The sequence below is a fragment of the Triturus cristatus genome, chromosome 4_2 (assembly GCF_964204655.1).
Source record: "Triturus cristatus chromosome 4_2, aTriCri1.1, whole genome shotgun sequence".
NCBI lineage: Eukaryota > Metazoa > Chordata > Amphibia > Caudata > Salamandridae > Triturus > Triturus cristatus.
In genome coordinates, this window is record NC_140586.1 from 123,587,992 (window position 1) to 123,614,707 (window position 26,716).

General features: G+C 43.0%; 1 protein-coding gene across 3 annotated transcripts in view; it reads left to right on the forward strand.

Annotated features, from left to right (window-relative positions):
* PDE4A (phosphodiesterase 4A) overlaps window positions 1–26,252 on the forward strand; it is an 888,137-nt gene extending 861,885 nt beyond the window's left edge. For all 3 annotated transcript variants that reach the window (XM_085600756.1, XM_085600757.1, XM_085600758.1), the window contains exons 12-15: window positions 4,768–4,922; window positions 6,776–6,898; window positions 9,179–9,361; window positions 25,788–26,252. In XM_085600756.1, coding sequence (XP_085456882.1) covers window positions 4,768–4,922; window positions 6,776–6,898; window positions 9,179–9,361; window positions 25,788–26,207 — 881 coding nt within the window. In that variant the 3' untranslated portion in view covers window positions 26,208–26,252. The remainder of the gene's footprint in view (window positions 1–4,767; window positions 4,923–6,775; window positions 6,899–9,178; window positions 9,362–25,787) is intronic.
* Window positions 26,253–26,716: the final 464 nt, after the last annotated feature.

Here is a 26,716-nt window from a genome sequence, read left to right on the forward strand (position 1 = left end):
TGAAAGTCCATACCCTATCTCTGTTGCATGATACAAGGCTTGCTGGTGGAAAAGAGGGTGAGGCAGGTGATAAAGAAGAGACAATATTCTTCCATTTCATTTCTTATAAAATGTGAGGAAGGCTAAGACATTGCAGTTTTTCATACAGCTCTAAACACTGATGTGGTCTTGTGGCCCCATTTATGTTATCTGATAAAGGGAATTTTATACATAGTTATGGTTCATGAATACAAAAGCAAAAAAGCCTTGAAGTGTGCAATGCACAATTCACATCACAACTCACAGCCCTGTGATGTTTCAGTCTTTGTAGACAACCTTTTTTAAACATGTTATTCTCTAAGGTTTGTGCTGAGCATTGGTAGAGGTCTGAGATATTGTGTGCATTGTGCAATGCACACTGTAACTGGCACATTTCAAAGCTTTTTCAGTTTTGAATCGCTAAACTAACTTATGGATAGGCCCTAAACAGCCCATAGGGCAGGTTGCAGAATATTTAAAACGTTTGAGATGCACTATTAAGTTTTACATGTCCTGGTAGTGAAAAACTCCTAAATTTGTGTATCATTACTGTAAGGCCACGTCTCAACATACATTAACTTTGGGTTGCCTTTTTACATTTAATAAGTGCTAACCGTTGAAAGGGAATAGGTAAGCATTTCATGTTTGTCTACGAAATTGTAATTAAGATCCTCTTTAATGCTAAAGTCAGATTTTAAGTTACAATTTTGAAAATGCCACTTTTAGAAAGTTGACATTTTCCTGCCTAATTTGGTGCCTACCGCCTGTTCCTGGGTCACATGACATGGTGTAGTTGGCAGCTGGACTGTGTTTATTCCTCCCAAAGAGCCACACAATTGGGGGATTAGGTGTGCCTGCATGGGCTATTAACTGGCAGGATGGAGGTCAGAGCTGAGCACAGCCCCATTTGCAAGTTAATAGGCTGTCCCCTACCCTCACATAAAGGGCTTGTCACCTCTGCACTGTTCTTGCAGCCAGCGTGGAACTGAGCAGAGAAGGCACGAAACTTCAGAACTTCAAAGTGAATTCTCTAGACAATTCTACTTTAAAAAATATATTAGGTATAAAAATAGGACCGTCAGTCCCATTCATCAATACGCTCCTGGACCTGTGGATACTAAAGAAGAAGGACCGCTGTGCTGTTTTGCTAGAAGGAGGACTGCCACTCTGCTGCCCTGTTACTCTGCTGTCCTGCTGCCTGTTTTGCTGAGAAGAAAGACTTGAACTGCACTCTTCATCCCAGGCTGGAGTGACTTCAGGGGTCAGCTGACTGACCTCCTGTTCTGAGCTACAGGGACATAATAAGCTTGAGAGGACTCCTTGCAACTGCCCTGGCAGCCTGCTAAATTGGACCTGCCTAGGCCTGCCTGAGCCATGCTGGCTTCCAATGGAGTGTGTTCCTGATCCCCAAGTTGTGCCTCCCCATGTCATGGGCCCTTGGCTCCTAGGAGAGCTCCTACTGGCCTAACACAAAGCCTTGCCACATGGCTGGCAGCTGCACCGGAACCGACACCGAGGGACGCAGAGCCCTGCAAAGCGTTGCTGCACAGCTCATCAGAACTGACGGAGAACTACGGAATGCACCGCAAAGCCTCGCAGCTTCGCTGGAACTGACGCCGGACGATGCATAGCCTCGCAAAGCAATAGTGCACAGACTGTGCACCAAGGAGATAAGGTAAAAACCTCAGTGGGCTGTCCTATGCCCAGCCTGCACTCCATTCTATTATTCACTATTTTACCAAGCACAAAAGTGATGATTTTGTTTGTTTACTTATAACCATCGTGATGCATAATCTGTAAAGCGTTCCGATACCCTCGGTGGTCATGTTCGCGCTATATAAAACTTTCAAAATAAATAAATAAGTGAAAGCTTTTTCAAAATAATATGGAAGCCATAGTTGCTGCTTATTTATCTTATGCAACTTGCAACCATTGACAAAACAATAGTCCTGACTTGTTGTAGGTATGATGTTGCTTGTTTCGTATATCTGGATGCAATGACAATTAGCACACTATGCTAATCACAGATTTTTAGCTTACATGTTTTTAAGCCACGCCCTTAATTACATTGGCCACGCCCCTTTGAGAGACCCACCAGTTTTTCATCCCACTTAAAGCCCTGTGTAAACAGATACACTGAGCATGCTTCTGCTGTGCCTCGTGTATCTGTTTAGAGCATTTCAGGTGAAGCATGGTTTTGACTCTTGAACTGGACTAGTCTGGCTGCGCCACCGGCTGCTGCCGGGACTGAAGTGCCCAAGACAGCACAGTACTGGCCTGAGGACAAGACTTTCCTGGCCTCAGCCTCGCCCAGGTAAGTGTATTTTATAATATTTCAAAACAGACATTGAAACAGGTCCCTTTTGTGCCCTATATTCATGGCCTTAACCTCAAAGTTTTAAACATTCAATGTTCAGAAATCGTTCACTGTTTTTTTGCCAGTAAAGACTTCACTGGCACCAACACTGCACATGTTCAGAACAAATAATGCTAAAAACGTTAAGATAATCTTAAGCATTGTAGTTCCCTTCATTTTTATTTACCGCGTTTACCTAATCTTGCATTCCCTACGAGTCTTATATTTGAAAGATCGTGTGTTTCTGTTTTTTTTGTGTTGGATATTACTCTCGCATTCTTTTAACTGAGTCCCCTCGATGTTTATGAGGGTGTCACCAACGACTGAGAATGGTTTGTTTTGGGTGTCACAATATCAATCCTTTATAGAACATACTTCAAACCGAAAAGCCTCCAGATGCTCATAACGCCCCAGAAATCAGAGCTCAGACAGTGCCTGCCAGTGGGCCAAATTTTTTTTCAAACTACATGCCATCCAGTCTTTGGCCTCTCTGCAGAGCACTCAGACCAATGGTCATGTATTCCAGTAGCAGTCGTGATTCAGTGCAGACAGATGTGAATGAAGTTGTCAGAATATTGACACAGCTAAAGTAAAAGAAACTGCAGTGCTTACAGTCGAGTGGGAGCGTTCGGTATTTGGGGTGAAGTGACGGAGATGTGAGGAAGTGCATTTAGGAGAGAGTGAGAAGGTGGTGCTGAGGTGGAAAGAGATGAGGTGTAAGATACGCAGAAGGGTGAGATGAAAAAGAGACTACATGTCTTACATAGAGTGAACATTACAGGCGTGAGTGACTAAGACACTGAAGACCTGTATTCCTCCCACAAGGCTCAGTACTATTTAATTCACTATTTCAAAATGTCAGACTTTTCAATAACAATTATTTTCAACAAAATCATTATTGTTACTAACTTACAGTCAACAGCTAACAGCCACTGACAAAGCCAATAGTTGTGGATGGTTTTATGTGTGTATCAGGTGTCGTGTTATATATCTTGATGCAATAGCAGAAAGTGCAGCGAGAAAGCAACTATGCACACTATGGGAATCTTTGGTTTTCACGATTAAGCCGCAACCCCTTTGGAGCGCCCAACCCCATTTTTTCATCCGACCTAAAACCGTGGTTGCACATATTAACTAGTGCATTTTCTTCCAAAGTCAATTCTGTATGCAGTGCAGGACACTGGGCAAGCACACACTTTGAAGATCCTGATGTTGTCACACTGTACAATCTACACACTATAGTAGCTGTTGAACCTATTTAATGTAATAAGATATGGGGCAGTATTCAATGTGGGGAGAGGATGTGGCCTAACAGCTAGAGTCAGCGACCTCGAAGCTGGGGAACCGCGTTCGAGTCTCGGCAGGGACGCTCAACATACTGTGATTCTGGGAAAATCACTTAATCTCTCCATGCCTACCAAAAAAAAATAATTAATGTGTCAGTCTGTAATGCAACCGGTACTCATGTAAAGAGCTCTGATACCATTGAATCGAGTTTGCGCTATATAAAGCCCCCCACCAAAATATATATATTGTTTCAAGACTACACGTCTTCAATTGCTTTATAAATCACCTTCCTTTGTCACTAAGGGGCTCATTACGATGTTGGTGGGTCCGACACAGACGGCTTGCCAGTGTCGGACCCACCAACACCTGCAGCTGCGGTCCGCCCGTCGCATTACCATGCGGCGAGCAGAGAGACCATCAGCGGCGCTTCCGATGGGCTCAAGGAGCCCGTCGGTGCGTCTGAGGGTCAGTAATCGCTCCTATAAGGGCGGTGCCTGCTCAGGCACCACCGTAGGGATTCCAATGTCCCTTTCCGTCTGCCTGCCTGCCCCTAGCAGTGCCCCCTACTCCCCTGACTCTTAGCATAGGGGCTGGGGGGCACCTCTGGTGCCCCCAAAGTATCTCTGCACCATGTTTCAGGCACCGCATGGGGCCGGCCACACGTTGCAGGGTTGTTTTTAAAGTGTTCATTTTCTTTTGGGGTGGGTGTGCTGCAGCCCGCAGCCCACACCGCAGTAGAAAATATACACATTGCAACCGCCATAAATGCGGTCGCATTGTATTCAGGGCAGCGGGACCGCTAACTTCTAGTCGGGCGGACCTGCTTCTTCTACGGTGCTGCATCGTAATCAGGTCCTAAATTCTTTATTACAAATTGCTGTAAAATGCACTATTTAGTGGTACTCTTTTTTCAAACTTTTCTCAGGGGAGACCCTCACACCTCCTGTTGTCACTCGGGCTTTGCCCGCTTGCTACTTTAAGTTCATCCACAACTTTTACACCACACCATTTTCAAATGTTACCAGCCGCTACTCATGGTCAACCTCCTAACTTGCCAGCAAATGTGTCTGTTTCTTCGTCCTCAGTCTGTCTCTTGTGTCGCCTAGATTCGGAGCTTGCCCTGATGTACAACGACGAGTCTGTGCTGGAGAATCACCACCTTGCCGTAGGCTTTAAGCTGCTTCAAGAAGAGAACTGTGACATTTTTGTGAACCTCACCAAACGCCAGCGGCAAACCATGAGGAAAATGGTCATTGATATGGTAAACTTCAGGGTTTATTTTTGGTTTTAAGTGATCAGAATCTTTCTGATGCATTAAGTTTAAAGCTGGTCCAAACTCCCTAAGTAGATCTGTATCCTAAGGGCCAAGTTTAACTCAGACATATCTTTAAAACCTCAGTTTAATGCTGCCACCAAACTGGCCTGCAAGCAGTTCTGTAACCTAACGGCCATGTGTAACATAGATACATATTTCAAAGTTAAGTGAATGATGTCCCCAAAACAGGTCCATAGCACACCAAGAATGTCTGCAACCTAAGAGACAGATTTAACGCAGGCATACATTTGTGTTCACAAGTGAATGTTATCACCTAAACAGGTCTATAAACGATAAAGCATAAAGTAGGTCTGTAACATAAGCGTTCCAAGCAGAACGCAGATTGGGCAAAACTCTGCGAACCCCGCCGGTGGAGCGGAATTATTTACCCGTCCCTACTTTGAAGTCAATCTGCGGATATGTCAAGTTAAGTGACATCTTCATAGCACTTTGCCTATTACATATGGCTCTTCGTCACACAGTCTCAGGCTGCATCAAGGTTACATCTTCAGACTGACTTACTCAAGAAAAGCCCCCTTGGTATTATAGGCCATATTTCATCACATTCCGTCTTGAAAATAACAATCCTTCACTTTTAGATTAATTCATTCCGGGTTTCGAGGGTTGGACCCTCCTACCATAGCATCTTTGCCTGGAAACCAACTTCACCAAATTCTGCAGAGGAGCGTAAACTCGTCTCTTCTGACAAGTGTCTCTGCATGACCTTCCTACCCCCAAACCTGGTTCCAATAACAAAGTTCAGTATCCATTTTTCTTTCCACTCCACGGGTAATACACATTGACACAGCCATGAGGCTGCATAAAAAAGCTGACAAAAGAACTTCTTTTCTTTGGTTACAATGAATTTTCTTAAAAAAAATAAACAAGTAGATAAATGAGAAGGACACTGATGTATATCTACAAAACTATAACTTTATGCCGTAAACACAAAAACTATACATAGGGGGCTGTTGGATAAAAGCCCAGATTTTTTTTTTTTCATATTATTTTTGTTCTCAGAATGAAATATTTTCTGGCAAAAATCTGCAAGACGTAAAATGTAGATGTAATATTTTCGCAAGGTATTTTGCTGAAAAACACAAGTTATTTTCCAATTATATTTTTCTCTGAAAATATTTGCTAGAAAAAATGATAAACTGAAAAATGTGGTTAAATTCTCAAAAGTCATAAATGACAGAAATAGTACATTATAACTTCATAAAATTTCACAGAGATCGATTTTCAAGGAGCAGAATTATAAAAAATTTCATGTAGGCACGGATGTTAGTTGGTGGCTCAAGTAGAGATATCATTTGGGAGCTTCAAGGTTGAGATTTGTAACCTCCTGGAGGAGCAAGATTTGTGAGTTTGATTGGTGGGCTGTGTAGGCTGGTCACCAGTGGCCGAAGTGTGGTCTGCAGACCCCCAATTTGGCCCTTGTTCTGGAAAATGACCTTGATGTTTCCCACCCTCTAAATTACTGATACCGTGGGCACCAGTAACTTTGAGAGTGGGTAAAATATGGCCCATTATGATGTGGACCTTAAGAAGCCGCAAAACAATTTGTAACTACTGAGGGATTGGTTTTTCTAGGTCCAGTTCACCCAGTCATTCCTCATGATTTCACAGACTTTCACACCAAGATTTTAACTGTTCTCAGCAGCTGCAATCAAGTTGAGAAAATAAAGTTAACTTAGAACTCCAAACGCGCTGGTAACTTCTGTTACCAGCCCCACCGGTATTAAGAGGCCACTCTTAATGAATGCCTAACACTCTATTTATTTGCTTGTGCTACTCAGGTACTTGCTACGGACATGTCCAAGCACATGAGCTTGCTGGCAGACCTAAAGACCATGGTGGAGACGAAGAAGGTGACCAGCTCTGGTGTGTTACTGCTGGACAACTACACGGACAGGATACAGGTGGGTGGCAACTGGTTACCAATTTCCAAGGATATAACCATAGTAATTGGCCAGAGCCATGCCCTACACTTCTACAATGAAAGTTCACAGAGGGATTTAAACATTTGCAGAGGAGCAGAGCTTTTCTGTTGCTTCATAATTGCATCCCTTTTTGTGCTCAAGGTCATTATCCAGAATGCTAACTAAGCTGCGACGTAGAAGGCATTCTGACACTCCAAATGACTTTGTTTACAGTGGTCACAGGATACAATTTTCATCACATGAGTCCCCTATCTCTCTTGGGTCGAGTCCACAAAGTATGCCACTAGTTGCTTACCTGTGCTTTCAGGGGTTGGGATCTATCACTTCTGAGTAGGTCCATACTGTATGTTACATCTGAGATTTATTGTGGAAGTACAGACCTGGCATTTCCCAAGCTAAGCATGCAGAACCAAGCTGGCATCTGAGCACCACCTACCCAAACACCATATTAGGTGAGAACCAAACACTCCACTCAGTGTGTTTCAAGACCGGTACAAGAACGAGGTCTGTTCTAAGAATAGTCACAAACTGCAAAAATTGTTTTCTAATACGACTGACTGTAATCACTTCAGGCCATGGACTAGAATTATCCTTCACCTATTGTCCCTGACTATTTTCTTTGACCTCCAGAATGTAACCTCAAGCCTTGGCAACCTGTCTAGCCACTAGCTGCCTTCAACTCTCCTAAACCTATCTCACTCATTCTATAAGGATGTGCAACTCTTGTACGAAGAGAGCGGGCACCGCCACTATGTCTGAATACTTTAGCATTCTAAACTCTTGCTATATAGGCTTTGATATTGCCAATCCTTGCAGTTCCAACCCATGTCCCTAACCAGTCTCTCAAGTGGACACTTGAAAGTATTGTAAAGTCTCTCATTAAAAATCATCAGCAGCCCATGCAGGTAAGAGGTGTGGGCGGTTGGGAAGGGGGGGGGGGGTGATTCGACAGACAACGACGAGGTAAAATGAATTTATTTAATTTTCCCTCATGGTCATCTCTCGAATCCCACCCAACCCGGCCCCACCACTCTTACCTGCACGGCCCACTCCTGTAAAAAATGTATATATGCCGTGCTTCGGGGATACTTAAGTGAGATCATCCCATTGGATTGAAGTCCTCTCTTACCATCCTCCCACATGCATTCACACTGCTCAGCTGTCAACGTCGGCCCCTAACCAAATAATTTAATATTCCTGTTCCCTCAATAAGACTCCAACATAGCGTCTTAACCTTTTAAATTAGCTCTGGAAATTCTACAGTACCTCCTGGGTTTGAGGTTCCAGTCCCTCTGGGTGGATGCCACATGTTATGTGCTCAGGTTTGATCAGCCTCCCAGTGCCCTTCTCTCCTCCAAACCCACTGCGCTGCCACAATCCACATTTATTGAAACATCGTTGATGAATCATGGGCTCCTGGTGGTGTAATAGCGCCTATCTAAAAGGAACTCATTGGTCACACCTTGGTAGACTCAACATGTACTCCTTGGTGGTATAACAGTGTCCGGTTAGTTGCACATCTGTTGGTCCTAGGTAGGCTTCATTTAAGACTCCTTAACAGTGTTGAATAGTTTGTTCATCAACTTCTCCTGGGTAGGATCCATTTAATTCTCTTGATGCACATCCAAAATAAAGCAAGTACCTGCACGTGTCGGTGCGTGTATTCTCACACTGTTCTGCAACACTCAAGCGAGTGCACAGGTACACTCAAATGTGCTGTGTTGTCGCTATGCAGTCAAACCTCGTACACCACCATCAGCATATCTGATACAGGTGAATCCATAGACTACACTCTTTCAATCTAGTACTGAGAAGGGTGCCCAGAAACCCAAAGAAAATTAAGAGTGTTTCACAACCTCACTAGGGTTATAAAGCTCTCTTTCAACATTGCAATAGCACCAGCTAGAATAACACTATAGGCCTCACCAGGGGTCTGAAACCGCTATATAAATATCTATAACATGACAATATTCTGCTAATACTGAGTAGCTTAGCAAGGATGCATGTTTGGTATGTCAGAGATTGCTTAGCAATCTGAGACATGTTCTAAAAATTACCCTACCCTCGGGCTTTTAAGCAGAATGTTCAAGGAATCTTCATGTATCATATAAAATGCTCCACATACATGCCAGGTTGTGAGGTTTAAATACCTCACCTTTTCACATGCTTGATGGAAACACTCAAACAAGGCTACCGATGAGAATACGGTCTTCGTCCAGCACACAATCCTAACTGCTGCTTCTGGCTCTTCTTCTGCAGGTTCTCCGGAACATGGTGCACTGTGCTGATCTCAGCAATCCAACAAAGCCCCTGGAGCTATACCGGCAGTGGACGGATCGCATCATGGATGAGTTCTTCCACCAGGGGGACAAGGAGCGGGAGCGGGGGATGGAGATCAGTCCCATGTGCGACAAGCACACCGCCTCCGTGGAGAAGTCGCAGGTCACTATTTTTATATTTCTTAATTGTATTAGCATGTTTGTGGAATGGATGATGCAACGCTGCTACCCATTCATCTGTCATGAGTTTGCAGGTTTCCTCACTCTGGCTCTAATGCACTAATATTCCTGCAAAGACAATCACAAAATTGCATCAAATAACTATTTTCAATTTTCGATTTCTTAATAAGAGTCCATTAAAACGGGTTCAGTAGAAGTGGGTGCTATTTGCACACCGACTGCTACCGAATGCAGTGGTATTTTGTGAACCGACCTATGCATTAATAGGTTGGTTCACAAAATACTGATTCACAGTGGGTTGCAATTCAAACTACCTTATTCATTTGTAAGAGGTAGATTACAAATTCAGACCCTCTACGATTGGGTTTGGGTCACAGGCATTGTGGCCTGCTGGGGTAAGCAGATCACTATGTGTGTGATTGCTGTGTTTCAAAAAGCAATCTAATTTTTTTGTTTAAATGCAGCCCATTTTGCTAGTAAGAAAATAGGGTGCATTTAAAAGGGGAAATAACAATTTTTGTAAAACATTTTTGCAAATGGGTACCACCAATATTGATTTTGTTGGTAATACATTAATGTTTTCCAACCGGATTTCAGTTGCGAAACATGAATACGTAAGCTAAAGAACTGGTATTTGGAAGGGATATCCTTTACACTCCCCTTCCAAATACCGATTCTGTATTTATTCTAAAACCCAAATTGTGATTCAGTAATTTGTTACCAAATCTCAATTTGGGGTTTGTACATTTATTAAAAAGCTTTAGTGGCCGAAAAAGCTCAAATTTTACCTTTGTGGCCATAACATCGATTAAATGCCATTTATCACCATTTTACTCTTGCTCCACTTATGGTGGGAGATACATAAAGCTGGGAACCACAGACTGTACTTTAGGAAACAAAATAGAAGCAAATAGTAAAATAAGTAACAGGGCCTTTTTATTTGTCAACCAGAAAAAGCACCTTCTGCTTGAAATCAAATCCTAAAACCTGCAGCTCGGGAGCTTCAGGCCCTCCTCCATTTTCCTCAAGTCAGTAAAAGAAGCATTTGACCGTACTAGGCTGGAGCTCAGAGTTAGATCTAAGTCAAGAGATTGGATCTGCTTACAGTTCATTAAAGCCTTTGATGTAGTGCTACGCACGATGCACTAAAAAAGTCAATCATTTGGATGGAAGCTATGTTATTGAGCTGGGCGAGGAAGTGAATACTGCAGCAGAAGGTTTGGTAGTGTCCATTCACTGGTGCCACAATGATCAGGCCTTTGTCCAGCACTCTTAAACACAAAGTAGGTGGACGAGGTACAGTAAGCGTATTTAAAGCTCATATGGTGACCTGTCATAAGCTTGCCCATCTTGAGGGGATACTTTGCTAAGAACTAAAGGATTAGTTGGAGAGATAACCACTTGGTCCAAAGTGACCAGGTAAAAAAGATTTTGGCCAGAGAAATCCTGACTCTGCATGAAGTAGTGGTGATCAAAAATCATCAGGGCCTATTTTGGTGCTTTCTGGTCTGACAGCCACTGAGTGGGCAAACCATGAGAGTCTCTTTGGGGAGAGCATGAGTGATGACTGCAACCAGCAGAGAAAGAATTCTTGTGAGGTGCCTGTGCGCATCACCAGCAAAGATTTTTGTTCACAATTCATGTTGTCAAAGCTCTGGGCATTGGTTAAACAATCAATCAAGGATTTGTGAAGCACGCTACTCACCCGTGAGGGTCTCATGGCGCTGGGGAGGACAGGTGGGGGCGTGCAGCTTCAAATCAGCCAAAAAGCCAGGTCTTGAGGCTCTTCCAGAAGATGTTCAGAGTGGGGGAACGTCTGACATTGAGCGGGAGCTCCTCCCAGGTCTTCGCCATGATGTAGGAGTTGGCTCTTCTGCCCACTCTGGCTCTGTGGATGCGCGAGGTTTCAGCGAGGGTGGCGGAGCGGAGGTTTCTCTTGGGTACGTGGAAGGAGACTCTTTCATTGAGGTATTGGAGTCTGGTGTTGTGGAGGGATTTGTAGGCGTGAGTGAGTAACTTGAAGGTTACTCTCTTCTCGACAGAGAGCCAGTGGAGGTCTCGTAGGTGCTGGGTAATGTGTTCATGTTGTGGGATGCCGAGGACGAGTCTGGCAGCTGTGTTCTGGATGGTCTGGAGTTTTCGGTGCAGGGATTTGTTGATTCCGGCTTATAGGGTGTTTCTGTAGTCCAGGCAGCTTGTTATGAGTGCATGGGTGACGGTCTTTCTGGAATCGGCAGGGATCCACTTGAAGGTCTTGCGAATGATGCGGAGGATGTTGAAGCACGTGGAGGAGACTGTGTTGATCTGTCGGGTCATAGTGAGGAAGTTGAGAATGATGCTGAGGTTCCGGGCGTGGTCCGTGGGAGTGGGGGAGTTGCCGAGGGCAGTGGGCCTGTTGTCCCATGCTGAGGGGGTGGGTACGAGGACAAAGACTTTTGTCTTCTTCGAGTTGAGCTTCAGGCAGCTGCTGCTCATCCAGGATGAAGCGTCTTTCATTCCTTCCTGGTAGCTGAGTCTGGTGGCGTCAGGTTGCTTCGTGAGGCAGAGGATGAGCTGGGTGTCGTCGGCATAGGATACAATGCTGAGTCCATGCTGTCTGACAATGGCAGCGAGGGGGGCCATGTCGATGTTGAAGAGCGTGGGGCTGAGTGATGATCCTTGGGGTACTGCAGTTGATCTCTGTGGGTTCGGAGAGGAAAGGCAGAAGTCTGATTCTTTGGGTTCGGCCGATGAGGAAGGAGCAGATTCAGTCGAGGGCGGTTCCCTGTATGCCGGCGTCGTGGAGTCTGGCGGTGAGGGTGCGGTGGGAGACAGTGTAGCAGGCTGCAGGGAGGTCTAGTAAGATGAGGGCTGCGGTGTGGCCCTGGTCGAGGAGAGTGCGAATATCATCTGTGGCGGCGAGGAGGGCGGTTTCGGTGCTGTGGTTGCTGCGGAATCAGGATTGGAAATAGTCGAGGATGGAGTTGGCTTCGATGAAGTTCAAAGTTCAAAAGACTGGTATTGCAAGAAGCACCAAATGAGTCCAAAAATGTAAATACAAAGGAGAAAAAGCCATAGAGAGCTACAATGTCTAGATAACTGGCTGCACTTATAACTCACAGACTACCCCAGAAAAGGTACCAGAAGCCTCTGATTTTCTTAAAGAGTGACTTCTAGAACTGGGAGTAAACTAATTTGTAAACATTTTGCTTCGCAAATTTTGAGAATGTTTTTCCAAACTTCACAGTCTGCATGAACTTCAGTGTAGGTTTTGGAAATAAGGTTTGAAAAAACATCCCACAACAATCACATATAGCGGCAGAATGTTTTTCACAAAGAAGTTTTTGGATGAACAATTCTTCATCCAAAATACCTTTTTTTGAAACGCTTGTCAAAACTTTGCCAGCTACATTATTTATTGCATACATCCATAACTAAAATGAAAATTGAGAGATAAACTGAAAGAGAATTCAAGAGCAGCATTTGAAAACATGCTCACAGGAATGTTGTTGAATGGATAGAACGACGTTACAATGCAGGCATTTACCATGGATGCATTTACCACACCTCTGCCTTTACCACACCTCTGCCTTTACCATGCATATCTTTGCCACTCAGATAAGTATAAGTAAGGTAAGTGATATAAATATAAATTGTGTATCTTTTTGGGGAGTAGACACCTCAAGCGCCCTATTTTTTAAGAATAAATAACATTTAGCTTTATTGGGGAACACCCTTAAACCTCCCCTTTAGTAATTACCATTATCACCTTATGCCCCTACATACACCAAAACCCTAAAATACCCTTACCACCCTGTACCCCCTAACCACCCCTAAATCCCCAAAATACTCTTACCACCCAATACCCCTAACCACCCCTAAAAATACCTATACAACCCAATACCCTTATCCACCTCTAAACCCTAAAAATACCCTTACCACTCAATTCCCTTACCCTGCCCTAAAGCCTAAAAATACCTTTACCACCCTATACCTCTACCCACCCTGGAACGCACACACATATATATATATATACTGAAAAAAACTGAGGGCACCGAGACCATATAGTTAGGCTCAGATAGGCTCAGATAAGCACAAAAACATAGAAGTTCAACAGTTATAGTTACCTGACCTAACTATAACTTACGCCCCCACAATGCACTGTGTATGACCTCACATATTACAACACTCATGACATGGTCAGTAAAATCTTTGATGACATCTCAAATGACATCACTAATAATATCATCCACAGGACCACTCACACTCGCACCCCTATAAAAACTCTCATTCACCAACTCACACACCCACACAACCACTTACAGAGCCCAGTGAGTGCACAGTGCTCCCCATGCCACTGTAATCAAGCTATCCTGGCTGAAGAGGGGTGAAACCCTGAAACCGGTCCTAGGATGCTTGTTTCCATTCCAGGGAGGACCTGGCCTGGCAGTTCAGGCTGGACTGTTCCCATTGGGCACAGGGTCAAGACTGATTTGCATATGGCTGGGTCCAATCTAGAATGGCATGGTGAGCAAATAAACGATGGATTTAGGCCCAGATCTCTGTACTGGGGTGAATGTATGACATTGTTCTGCATTCTGTCAATCAATAGTTCTTTTTGCCATTGACAGACGCATACATCTACATACACACCCACTCACTCAAACAGCCACAACCACTCACCCATAAAGCCACTCACACAGCCACACACTCATCCATACAGCTATTCACACACACACTTATTCACCCATACAGCCACTCACACACCCAGACAGTCTCTCAACACAGCCACTCATGAGTAACTTTTATTTCGGTTAAAAACCATTAAAAGTACACACATAAGAAATTCACACATCATACTTTGTTCACTTGAAACAGCAGATTATGTACAGTATTTACATTAAAATGATAATTGGTAGTGCGATACTTGGTTCTTGAAACTAAGATAATATAATATTAATTTCAGCATTACAGTTTCAATCCCATTTTACCACGTGCAAATCCTACTGCTAATAAGTATTTACACAGGCTAAAAATTATGTATTGCGCTGTATCACATAATTATTCTTAGGACTTCTTCATACTCCCTTAACTCCAACCTTTTACATGATAAACAGATCCATTTCTTCCTCATCTTATCATCTGCAGTGCAAAAAAACAAAATATGTGCAATGTCTTAAGTTTAACCTAAAGCACATGAAGTACAGGTTGCTTCATCTTGCGATTTCTATTTCGTAGTATAGGCCTTGACTTGAAGAGTGAGTTTCATAACGAAATTTCATATACAAAATTCTTGTCTTGTAAGGTTTGATGGTGTCAAGAAACTCTTCAATGCAAATTGCATTGTCAGCCTACTTTGGAGAGCATTCAGGACATACTCCCAGTATCTTCGTTTTAAGTGCTTCTTTGAGCTTTGCACCAGTGATTGTGATTCTGTCCAATAGTAAGAAAAGCCAAGCTCATTAAACCATTTCTGGAGATGTCGGAGCCAGGGGAAAGCTAAGGACCTTTCAAGATCCAGTATTTCCTCAATGCCCTCTCTGTAGTCTGCGAGCTCCAAAGTCGTCCATAATCTGATCCAGTAAAGTATAGAGCGCAGATTTGCAATGTGCTCTATCTGCTTAATGTTTAAATTATGGAATATAGGGACAAGGGGTGTCTCCACTGGTATACCTAGTATTCCTCTCACGAATTTATTTTTGGTGGATACAAGTTGTTTGACATTACCAATACCTCACAGCTCAGACTGTTTATAGCTCTCTAGGGCCGGTGTAATCATTTTAGTCCTGGACGCATTGCATTCACTTAAAAGAGCCATGGACCCTTGAGTGAGGGCCATTCTAGAATGGCTTATTTGTGGGTTGCATGACAGCCTCGAATCAAGCGTTATGCCTTGGTAAGCAAAATGTGATACTTGCTCTAAGTTTTGTTTGTCCGCCTTGATATTCCTCCTGAAGTTCTTGGGAGATTTTATGACCATGCATTTAGTTTTCCCGATATTTGTTTCCAAACCGTTTTCATTGCAATATAGATTAAAATAATCCAATAAATTATAGAGACCCTTTGGTGTCTGAGAGATCAAGATAGTATTGTCTGTGAATAATAAGTCATGAATAAGGGTTCTGCAGAGTTCTGGGAGTCATGCTCAGCTTTCTCAAGATGATCAACCATGTAATTAATATAGAGTGAGAACAGGTTGGGTGCAAGCACACATCCCTGCCTCACTCCTCTATTAATTGGGATCCGATCTGTGAGTTCGCCATTCATACCCCAACGGACTCTCGCGTAATTGCCTTGATGTAACCTAAATATCTGACTCAAAATGTGTTCAAGCATACATTGGTTCTTTAATGAGGCCCATAAAGGTCCTCTGTGTACAAGATCAAATGCTGCCCATAGATCCACGAACATAATATAAATATGACTTCCCTTTATTTTGGTATACTTCCACAAGATACGCAGAACTCTGAAGACTTGATCGACCATGCTTGTGTGCGCTCTAAACTGGCTTGATATGATGTTAAATATTGTTGTGATCTATTCATTCATTTAATCTATTCAGCACCTGTCTGGCATAGATTTTCTGTAATACATCTTTTAGACTAATGGGCCTATAATTCCATGGTTCTTGTTTGCCTCTTTTTTTATGAATGGGGATTATTTTGGCCCCCTTCCATGTGGCGGGATTGGTGCACCTGAAGCTATCGCATTAGTGATCAAGTTGACAAAGGGACTCAACACCTCTTTGTCATGTTTGTACAAGTTCCCTGGTAATGTATCTAGGCCAGGGGCTTTTCCCAGCTCAACCGTGTCAGTTGCCGGTGGCGTTTCTTCCAGACTGACATAAGCTGTGTATCCCCTAGTGTTCTTGAGGGATTGTAGTTCACCAGTGAAAAACTTAAGATCTGAGTTGAGGTTAGAAAAGTGTTCAATCCAGGTAGCGGAGTCCAAATAATACTCTGTGAGAACAACTTTATCCTTGTTTCTATGAGCCACAATTCTCCCAATTATTTTTATTTTAAAGTTCTTTTTATTAAATCAAAACCAAGCTTTAGATATAAGCATCTTTCAGTGTATATGTATATATATATATATATATATATATATATATATATATATATATATATATATATATATATATATATATATATATATATATATATATTATATATATACAAGGCATGTAGCAGACAAGACAAATCTCAGGCATTGTAGCAGGTATTATGCAATTACATAGTATACAGAGCTGCACACTACCCAGTGGAGTACGACTCGAGACATTCCCAGGGAACCCAGTCAGTGCATCCCATGAGTCACCTCACAGACCCCTATACAACGTACATGGCCCCCATGTTTTCTCCCATTTGCGAGTGGTTATTCCTGGCTTCCCTTACTAACTGTGAACTCCCATACTTTAGATTCTCTATTAATAATGTATATGCTTGCTTGCAATCCAGAGTATACCAGGGATTATTATTGGTTTCACTTTTTGCCTTGCGTGTTGGTTTCACATTGGTGACTTTAGTTAAAAAGGGCCTTAAAGTCATCACCAGTGATTGATGCATGGCCATTATTGAGGTTCTAGATGGCACTTGTTTTGCATATGGGCCCACTACCTCAGAAGCTTTATAAATTATCTATAATTCAAGGTCATGTAACTGACCTGCTGTTGTTTCCAATCATTACCAGGATTGATAAGGAATGTCTAATAGATAATTGTACTTCAATGAGGCACCCTATCATTTCTAGGCATAGGGGGTAGTGGTCGCTTTCTTATCTAGCATCTATTTTAAAGTCAGAGATCCTGTGCCGGTTTTTTGTACTGTGCATATTATAAGCTATCTTTTATTGGGATCTGCCTCTTTTGAATGTGAATAAAGGAATATCATCGTCCTTGTTGGGGTTAACCCTGCCATTGCATACCCTTAAGTCATGCTCTAATGTAAACTGCAGAAATTGCATCCCTGCTATAGTGCATGGTGCCGATGGACCTGCATCCAAATGGGGAATGCCCCTGGCCATATCCTCCTCCTCTTTTATTGTTTCAAGGCCACTTATAGGCTCATATGAGGTTAAAATCGCCTCCTACAATTACTGTGTCATTTGGTGTTGCACATTCAAGGGCACTATTTAGCATATCTATGACCAGGGATTCAAGATTGCTTTTTTCAGTCTATTTCATACATTAAACAAGTGGAATCTATATCATGGGTACTAATTTCCGCAGTTAGAGTACTTTTTACACAGAGAACCAACCCCCCCCCCCCCCCCCCGAGGATCTTCCACTCGGGCGGGGTGGCTATTAATTGGTAAGTTTGATATCCCAGTTTATGCAGTGGATCTACCAGCCATGTCTATTGGAAGAGACAGAGATTAAATTGTTTAATGTAATTATGCCAATCTGGATCCAAGAGCTTGTATTTTAACCTTCCACTTTCCACGAGACCAAGGCTATGGTCTCTAGGTCCATTGCTCTGAAAATATTAAGTTGTCCTTCTCTCCTCATTTCAGTATCAGGGGTATCAATCGGTTCTTCACTTTCTTTATCGCATATTATCTGTTCCACTACCTCTTCAGGGGTTGAGGCTTGCCTTCCCTCGCGATTCTCTCCCTGATTTTGCAGGGGTTCTATATTGGGATATTTAGTTTGCTTATTTTACTTTGTCAATTAACCTCTTCAAGATCCGACATGTTTTGGTTCTGCAGTAGCTTGGTGGCCAAGGGACAGTTACTTCCTATTCAATTGGTTTGGTCATAGGGTGGTTTATGCAATTCAAACCGCAGTGTCTGCTAAGCATGATAGCGTCTTAGTTGCCATTTTTTTCTGAACGCACAAAAGACCAACATTGGTGTTTGTGCTTAATCCAGAAAAGAACTTTGTTTTTAAATGCCTTCTCATCTTCCCAGGTTTGTTTGCTAAGCTTTGGGACATAAGTTAAATAGACTCAATGTTGTCTAGATTTGCCCTGGTGTTCATTAGCATGGAGTACATTTTTAGTGATGAAATCTTCTTTCCAGTGTGATCTTGTGCACAACATGAGTGCATTCCCTACCCGATGCTTACTAGGGATTTCAGAATGTTGAGCTCTCAATGACAGATTGTGAGATTTTGTTAGCGGGATTCTTAAGCCTTCTGAGTTCCATGGCCTATTTTTACTCATTCCTAAAGTGTCTAGGTCAGGCTCATTTTTCCTGCGCCACAAAGGTAGTTTCCCTTTTTAGAATTTACCCTGACCTCAGTGGTGTGTTATCGTGTTCTCTATCTTGCACTGGCGGGGATGTTGGATTGGCCCCTCCTCCCTTTACCAGGAAATGTGGATGTTGGAGTCCCTCACAAGTTGGCAGCCACAGCAACAAGCATTCAGCGCCCCAAGCCACAGTAGGCAGTTTTATAGCATGTCGGTCAGCAGGAGGTGGCTGGGAGTTGGCCCCTCCTCCCTGGGCCAGGAAATGTGAATGTTGGAGTCCCCTACAAGTTGGCAGCCACTTATTCATTCATACAACCACTCACACAACCACTTACATACCCATTCACACATCCATACAACCACTAACACATCCACTCATTCACCCATACAGCCACTCACACACTCACTCTTCTATACACCTACTCACACACCAACTCATTTAACCAAACATCCACTCAATCAGCCACTCACTCACTCATACAGCCACTTACATACCCAGCCATTCACTCATACAGCCACTCACACAGCCAACAAGCTACTCACACACCCACTTATACACTGCCAAAGCCACTCACACACCTATACAGCCACCCAGACACTGGAAGAGTTGTGGGACAGCAGCCAGGGTGCCTGACTCCGGACCACAGGGCTCACGGTTCGATCCCCGGCTCCGGCAGCAGGTTAGCCCAGCACCATGTGACTCTGGGCAATAGCTTGCTTAATCTTCCAGACGGCCCCCAGTGCCGGGACACCCCTCCGGAGGTAGCTGTATGCTTTACAAATGCAGGCATTTACATTTATTTATTTACACCCGCTCACACATGGATACACACAAACAGCAACTCAAATAATACATGTTAGAAGTAGTATCACTCATTAGAAGTACACAAAATTTACTAATTTAACTTTTGTAGTAGCTAAGAATAAATGTTTAACACTCATAAAACATTTAGAAAACACTCACAATCACTCCATGATGTCATCAGTGATGTCATGAGTGATGTCACTTACCATGTCATGAGTGATGCAATATGGGAGGTCATAAGCAGTGCATTGCGTGGGTGTAGGTTATAGTTAACTCAGGTAACTATATGCAAAATTTCTATGGTTTTGTGTGTGTTTGAAATCTGAGCCCAACTATAACGTCCCTGTAACCTTTAGTTTTTCTCAGTGAATTTGTAAATTTTTTAATGTTATTTCCATACTATAACATCCCCATAAGGTTTATTTTTTTGTGAATTTCAAAGGTTTTTTTAAATTGTATTTTCTAACTGTAACCTGTAACCTTTGAGACTGGGTGTGTGAATGGCTGTATAGGTCAGTGAGTAGGTGTATGAGTGGCTGCATTAGTCGGTGAGTGTGTGAATAGCTGTAATGATCTGTGGGTGGGTGTGTGAGTGACTGTATGGATCTGTAAGTGGGTGTGTGCATGGCTGTGTGGGTATGCAAGTTTCTGTGTGGCTCTGTGAGTGGGTCTGTTAGTGCCTGCATAGCTCTGTGAGTGGATGTGTGAGGTCCTGAGTCGTCCTGTAAGTGGGTGTGTAAGTGGATGCATGGGTATGCGAGTAGATGTGGGAGTACCTGCACGGGTATATGAGTGTCTCTATAAGTGCTTGCATAAGTCTGTGAGTTGGTGTGTGAGTACCTTTGTGGGTCTGTGAGTGGCTGTGTGAGTCTGTGAGTGGCTGTGTGACTACCTGTATGGGACTCTAAGTAGATGTGAAAGTGCCAGCATAGAACTTTGAGTGAGTGTTAGTGCCTGTGTGGCTCAGTGAGTAGGTGTGAGTGTGCCTCTCTGGGTCTGTAAGTGGATGTGTAAGTGGATGCATGAGTCTGTGAATGGGTGTGTGAGTACCTGCATAGGTCTGTGAGTGGGTCTGTGAGTACCTGTGTGGGTGTGTGGGTAGGTCTGTGATTGACTCTATAAATTTCTGGGTATGTGTGCAAATACCTGTGTAGCTCTGTCAGTGGGTCTGTGAGTGCCTGTGTGGTTCAGTCAATGGGTATGAGAGTGCATGTGTGGATCTGTGAGTGGTTGTGTTGGTCTGTAAGTCGGTGTGTGAGTGCCATTGTGGCTCTATGGGTGCCTGTATGGGTCTGTAAATGGGTGTGTGAGTACCTGCATGGGTCTGTGAGTCAGTGTGTCAATGCCTGCATATGTCTGTGAGTGGGTGTGTGTGCCTATGTGGGTCTGTGAGTGCCTGAGTGGATGTGTGAGATCCTCTCTGGGTCTGAGAGCAGGTGTGTGAGTGCCTTGTTGAGACTGTAAGTGGCTGTGTGTGTAGGTCTATGGGTTCCTGAGTGGGTATGTCGCTGGGTGTTTCAATGCATGAGTGGGTCTGTGAGTGCCTGTTTGAATGGGTGTCTGTTTGTGTGGGTCTGTGCATGGCTCTGTCAGTGGGTCTGTGAGTGCCTGTGTCGTTCAGTCAGTGGTTATGAGAGTGCATGTGTGGATCTGTGAGTGAGTGTGTGAGTGGTTGTATGGGTCTGTAAATGGGTGTGTGCATACCTGCATGGATCTGTGAGTTGGTGTGTCAATGCCTGTGTATTTATGTGAGTGGGGGTGTGTGCCTATGTGGGTCTGTGAGTGCCTGCATGGATGTGTGAGATCTTCATTGGGCCTGTGAGCAGGTGTGTGAGTGACTTGTTGAGACGGCGAGTAGCTGTGTGTGTCTCTGTGTGGGCATGTTAATGGGTCTGTGAGTTCATGAGTGGGTATGTCACTGGGCGTTTCAATGCCTGAGTGGGTATGTGAGTGTGTGTGTGAATGGGTGTCTGATTGTGTGGGTCTGAGTGGATTTGTGAGTGCCTGAGTTTTTATGTGGGTCTGTGTGGGGGTGTGTGGGTCTAAATGGATGTGTGAGGTCCTGTGTGGGCCTGTGAATAGGTGTATTACTGTCTGTGTGGGTCTGTGAGTGGGTGTGTGGGTCTGTGAATGGGTGTGTGAGTTCCTGTGTGTATCTACAATTGAGTGTGTGAGTGTCTATGTGGGTCTGTGATTTGGTCCTTCCGTGGGTCTGTGAGTGGGTGTGAGTTCCTGAGTGGGTCTGTGAGTTGTTGTCTGAGTGGGTCTGTGTGTGTGTGTGAGGGCATGTGTGGGTCTATGAATGAATGTGTGAATGCCTGCATAGGTCTGTGAGTGGGTGCATGACTGCCTGTGTGTTTCTGTAAATGAGTGTGAGAGCACCAGTGTGCATGTCTGAGTAGGTCAGAAAGTGTTTTCTTTATTTTGCTAAGTGCTTCAAGATTTGCGGATCCATAATGGATTTACACAGGGGACTGCGCTGAGCTTAGTGGGGTATCCACGGATTCCGAAGTGGGAAATAACGATACAAATCAATTTCGTACTTAACATAGGTCACTCTCGCACTCCTCTAACACAGCCATGGGGTCAGGGTACCACCCCCTGACCCCTTTAATCATTTTCCAGGAATATTGTAAGTCCCCGGGACCATTCCTGATACTTAAAATGGCGGCCGCAATCTCCCAGTCAGGTTGTGGTCAGCCAATCATGGCATTGCTGGTGGCCCGTGACTTCGTGGATCCACCACGGGGAATCCACAGAGGGTTCGTGTCCTAAGACATGCAATTTTGGTTTTCCTTTAATAACTCTGCAACTACTAAACAGATTTACGCCAAATCACAAAAAGGGCTCATTCTGGACTAAGAGGTACCAACTTTGGTGTAATTCCGTCCAGTAGTTCGGGCTGTAGTAATGTTCAAAATCCCTATTAGAAATTGCATGGGAAACAAGGGCATAGCGAAGCCCCCTTCTCTGCCAGCTTAAGCGGGGGTGCCTGGGACAAATTAAATTGTTTTACAACCCTTCTTAACCTTTATATCTGGATTGCAGTTCATTGCAAGGCAGAAGGAAAGACCTATACATTACAGTGGTACAACTGTGATATTGGTAAGGGGTGGAAGAGTTTAAAAAAAGCTTAGAAATTGTGACAGAATGGAAGAGAAATGTTATGAATATAACAGAAAAATATGTTAGAGTCAAATTCAATTCAGAATATAACAGAAAAATAAGTTAAAGGCAAATAAAATGAAATAGGTTGAGTTAGGAACAAAAAATGCAAATAAGAACAGAACAAAGACAAGTTAAAAGGAATTAGGATGAAACATAAGAAAAATCGAAAGAAGGAGAAAAAGGGAAAAAGAATGGAAGGCGAAAGAAGAGAATGAAACTTGGAAAAATGGGTGGGGAAAGAAATAGATACAAATGAGACACAAGGAAGAAAGTAAAGCTGAAAATCATATAAGATATTAGAAAGAAGAAATGAGAGATGGGTGAAGGTCAGTGGGAGGAAAGAAAATAAAGATTTAGCAAATGGAAGAAATTCAACAAAAAGAGGGATGAGAGAAGAAACAAGGGAAGTACAGGAGATGATAAACAAGAATGTGAGGATGGGACTAAGAAAGGGAAAGATGGAAAGGAGGAAGAAACATTAAACAGTAATATAAAGAAGGACTGAGAGCTCAAAAGACACCTGAAAGAGGAATGGGCAAAACAAAAGAAAAATGGAATGAGAGGAGAATGAAAAGGGAGAAAATAAAATAATTTAAAGTTGGAGAAAAAGAAGGAGAGAAAAGGGAAAGAATAAATCCTAGAAAGAAGGAAAGAAGTCATGCTGGTAAATGTGGAGTTTTGAGCCACATTTCTTTCAAATCATGCTGTAAAATGCATCATTCATACGTTTTTTGGTCTAGGCAACAATGCCCACAATCTCCTTAATGGAAAGGGTCGGGATCGCTCACTTTGCTAGGACATTTCGTTCCATGTGGCAAAGTAGGGGGTATTTTATTTTTCTGGCTACTCCCTTGATGGGTAACGCCCATTTTTTGACCCCCTCTTTTCTTCCGCCCTTCTTGACAGATCACTCAGAATCTTTCCATGTAGACCTAGACATACTGTGCCGCTTTTTTTGGAAAAGTTTATGAAAATTCGTCAAACTGATCCAAAGTTATAAGTAAGACAGAAAACACCTTCCCTGTGGAAACTAGGTCCTAACTATAACTACCTACTGGCAACCACCAGTAGGTACTATATACGTACTAGGTATATATAGGTCGCCAATAGGTATAGTTAGGACCTAGTTTCCATAGAAAAAGCATTTTCAGTTTTGCTAATGACTTTTGCGCTGTTTGACAAACCTTCACAGAATTTTTTTAATGTGTTTGCTACGCAATTCTACTGAAGTCTGGAAAGTTTTGGAGTGATTTGTCAAGCTTGGGCTGAGAAAAAGGGGGTCCCAAAATGCATTTTTCCCATGCAAATTCCCATAGGGATTTTAGGCATGACTACAGCCCAAACCGTTGAACGGAGTTACACCAAATTTGGCAGAAAGCTAGATCTTGATCCAGAAAAGGTGCTTTTAGTAATTTGGCGTAAATCTATGCAGTTGTTTTCAAGTTATTAAAGAAATAATATTATGGTATATCTAGAGATGAGGATCCACTGCAGTGGATCTGAGCGCCAGTAGCAATGCCCTGATTGGCTGGCCGCAACTTGATAGATAAGTTGCGCCCACTGTTTTGTGCATCAGAACACAGCTCTCAAGGGGGAAGTAAAGTGGAAATAGGATATAAGGGGTCAGGCTAGAGGTATCCTGACTCCATTGGACTGAAGTAGGGGTCTGTGAGGGACCTCTCATGGGCAAGAAATTGTCCAAAAACATTTTGGGGCAAGTGAGGATCTGCGGCTCCAACACAGCACTAAGTGCAGCCCACAGTGTGAATCTGTGGCAGACCTGTAGATCCAGATCCCAATTTTTTTTTAAATACACCCACTCACAGACCCACGCACACACATACTCATACACCCACTTACACACCCACACTACCACTCACATGTCCATACAGCGATTTACACACCCACTCATAGAACAAGAACACCACACATACACCCACTCACATACCCACTCAGAGACCCAGAGAACCACTCACAAAGGCAATCACACACCCACTCACATGCCCACATACACACCTATGCGCTTAATCAAAAAACCCACTCACATACCTGTACAGCCACTCACACACCCTCTCAGAGACCCAGAAAACCACTCACTGACCCACCTAGCCAGTCACACACGCACTCACACAACCACTCACACACCCACTTACACACACGCTCAAGGACCCAGAACCCTCTAACTTACTCATACAGCCATTCATATACCCACTCAGAGACCCAGGAAACCACACACACACAGAGGCACTCACACACCCACACAGCCACTCACACATGCTCTGACACACCCACCACACACTCATACACCCACTTACATACCCACACAACCACTCACACACTCATTCAGCCAGGTCACAAGGATGTTATAGTTAGTAAATAGCATTAAAAAACAGTAGAAATTCACTGAAAAAAAACAAAGGTTACAGGAACGTTATAGTTAGGAAATAGCATTAAAAAAACAAAGGTTACAGGGACATTACAGTTAGGAAATAGAATTTTTTTAAATCTTAGAAATTCACCAAAACACCAAAGGTTACAGGGACATTATATTTAGGTTCAGATTTCACCCACACAAAACCATGGAAATTCAGCAGTTATAGTTATCTCAAGTAACTATAACTCATGGTCTAAGGTGTCTATAACTCACGCCCTCCCCATGCACTACTAATTACCCCACATATTACCTCACTCATGACATCACTGAAAATATCACTACAACATTTCCAGTGCGAGTTATAGTTACCTTAGGGCAAGAGTTATAGTTTCTTGAGATTACTATGACTGCTGAATTTCTATGGTTTTGTTGTGTAAAATCTGAACCAAATTATAACGTCCCTGTAACCTCTGTTTTTTTGTGTGAATTTCTAAGGTTTTTTTAATTCTATTTACTAACTATAACGTTCCTGTAACCTTTGTTTTTTTCAGTATAGATAGATAGATAGATAGATAGATAGATAGATAGATAGATAGATAGATAGATATCACACAAACATATACTTACCTACTTACCTTCTTACCTTAACTAGACTTCCATGCATGGTAAAGGTATTTATGATAAAATACCTTAAAATGCATTACTGGTAAATGCATGTGTGGTAAAAGCTTTGTGGTAAAGGCATTGCGTGGTTAATCCTACTTTGTAAAGGATGCTTCCCTGTTCAATGTTTTGCATATCTGCCCAGGAGAAGTGGTGGTGAAACCGTTAACAAATACATTTGAAAAAAGTCATAAAAGGATGGTAACTGGTCATTTTTTCTTCTCCTTTCCAGGTGGGATTTATTGATTACATTGTCCATCCTCTGTGGGAGACCTGGGCGGACTTGGTTCACCCTGATGCACAAGACATTCTGGACACCTTGGAAGATAACCGGGATTGGTACCAGAGCATGATCCCACAAAGCCCATCACCACCGCCGGATGACCCTGACAAGGATGAGGAAGCTTGCATAGAGAAGTTTCAGTTCGAACTGACTCTTGAGGAAGAGGGCGAGGAGTCAGACCAGTCTGATAAGGACCAGCACAGCCCTGGTGAGGACAGTAGCTTCCACACGGCGGAGGACAGGCGCCTGTGCACGCAAGAGGGCTCCGACGAGGACGATGTGGAATCAGGGCCTATCTTTACAAAAGACGATGCGCACAGCGGACCGGATCACGTTGCCTCCTATGACACTTTAATGGGGGAGTCTTGAACCACTTCTGTAAGGACCCACAAAAAACAACAAAATATAAATGTACTTTTCATTTCTCCCTCGTTTTTTTTAAAATATATATTTTTAAAAAAAATAAGTGAACCTAACACAAATCTGTAGATCCAGGCCTGCTTGGAGCATAGGAAGCCTTCGCCATACAAATATGTTTCAGCTCTGGAACTTGTTTCTTCTTTTCTTTCAACGGATGCAACAAGAAAAACAAAAAGTCTTTGGAATATTTTTTATCTTTTTTTCCCACCAGATTTTGTTTTGTTTTCCGTTTTAAATGTGCGGCGATGAAAAGCCATTTTCAAAAAAGGAAAAAGAAGAAAACTAATGGTTCTCCAAAGGAATGGGAAATTGAAAATAAAAGCAGGTAGATGGGGTGGGAGTGTTGGGTGGGGGAGATATAAAGTAGTAAGTATTATTTTATTATATATATATTTTTATTTTTCAGTGAAGAATGTTTTAAATGCATTTTTGGCAAGAGGGAGATGATTTTCCATTTG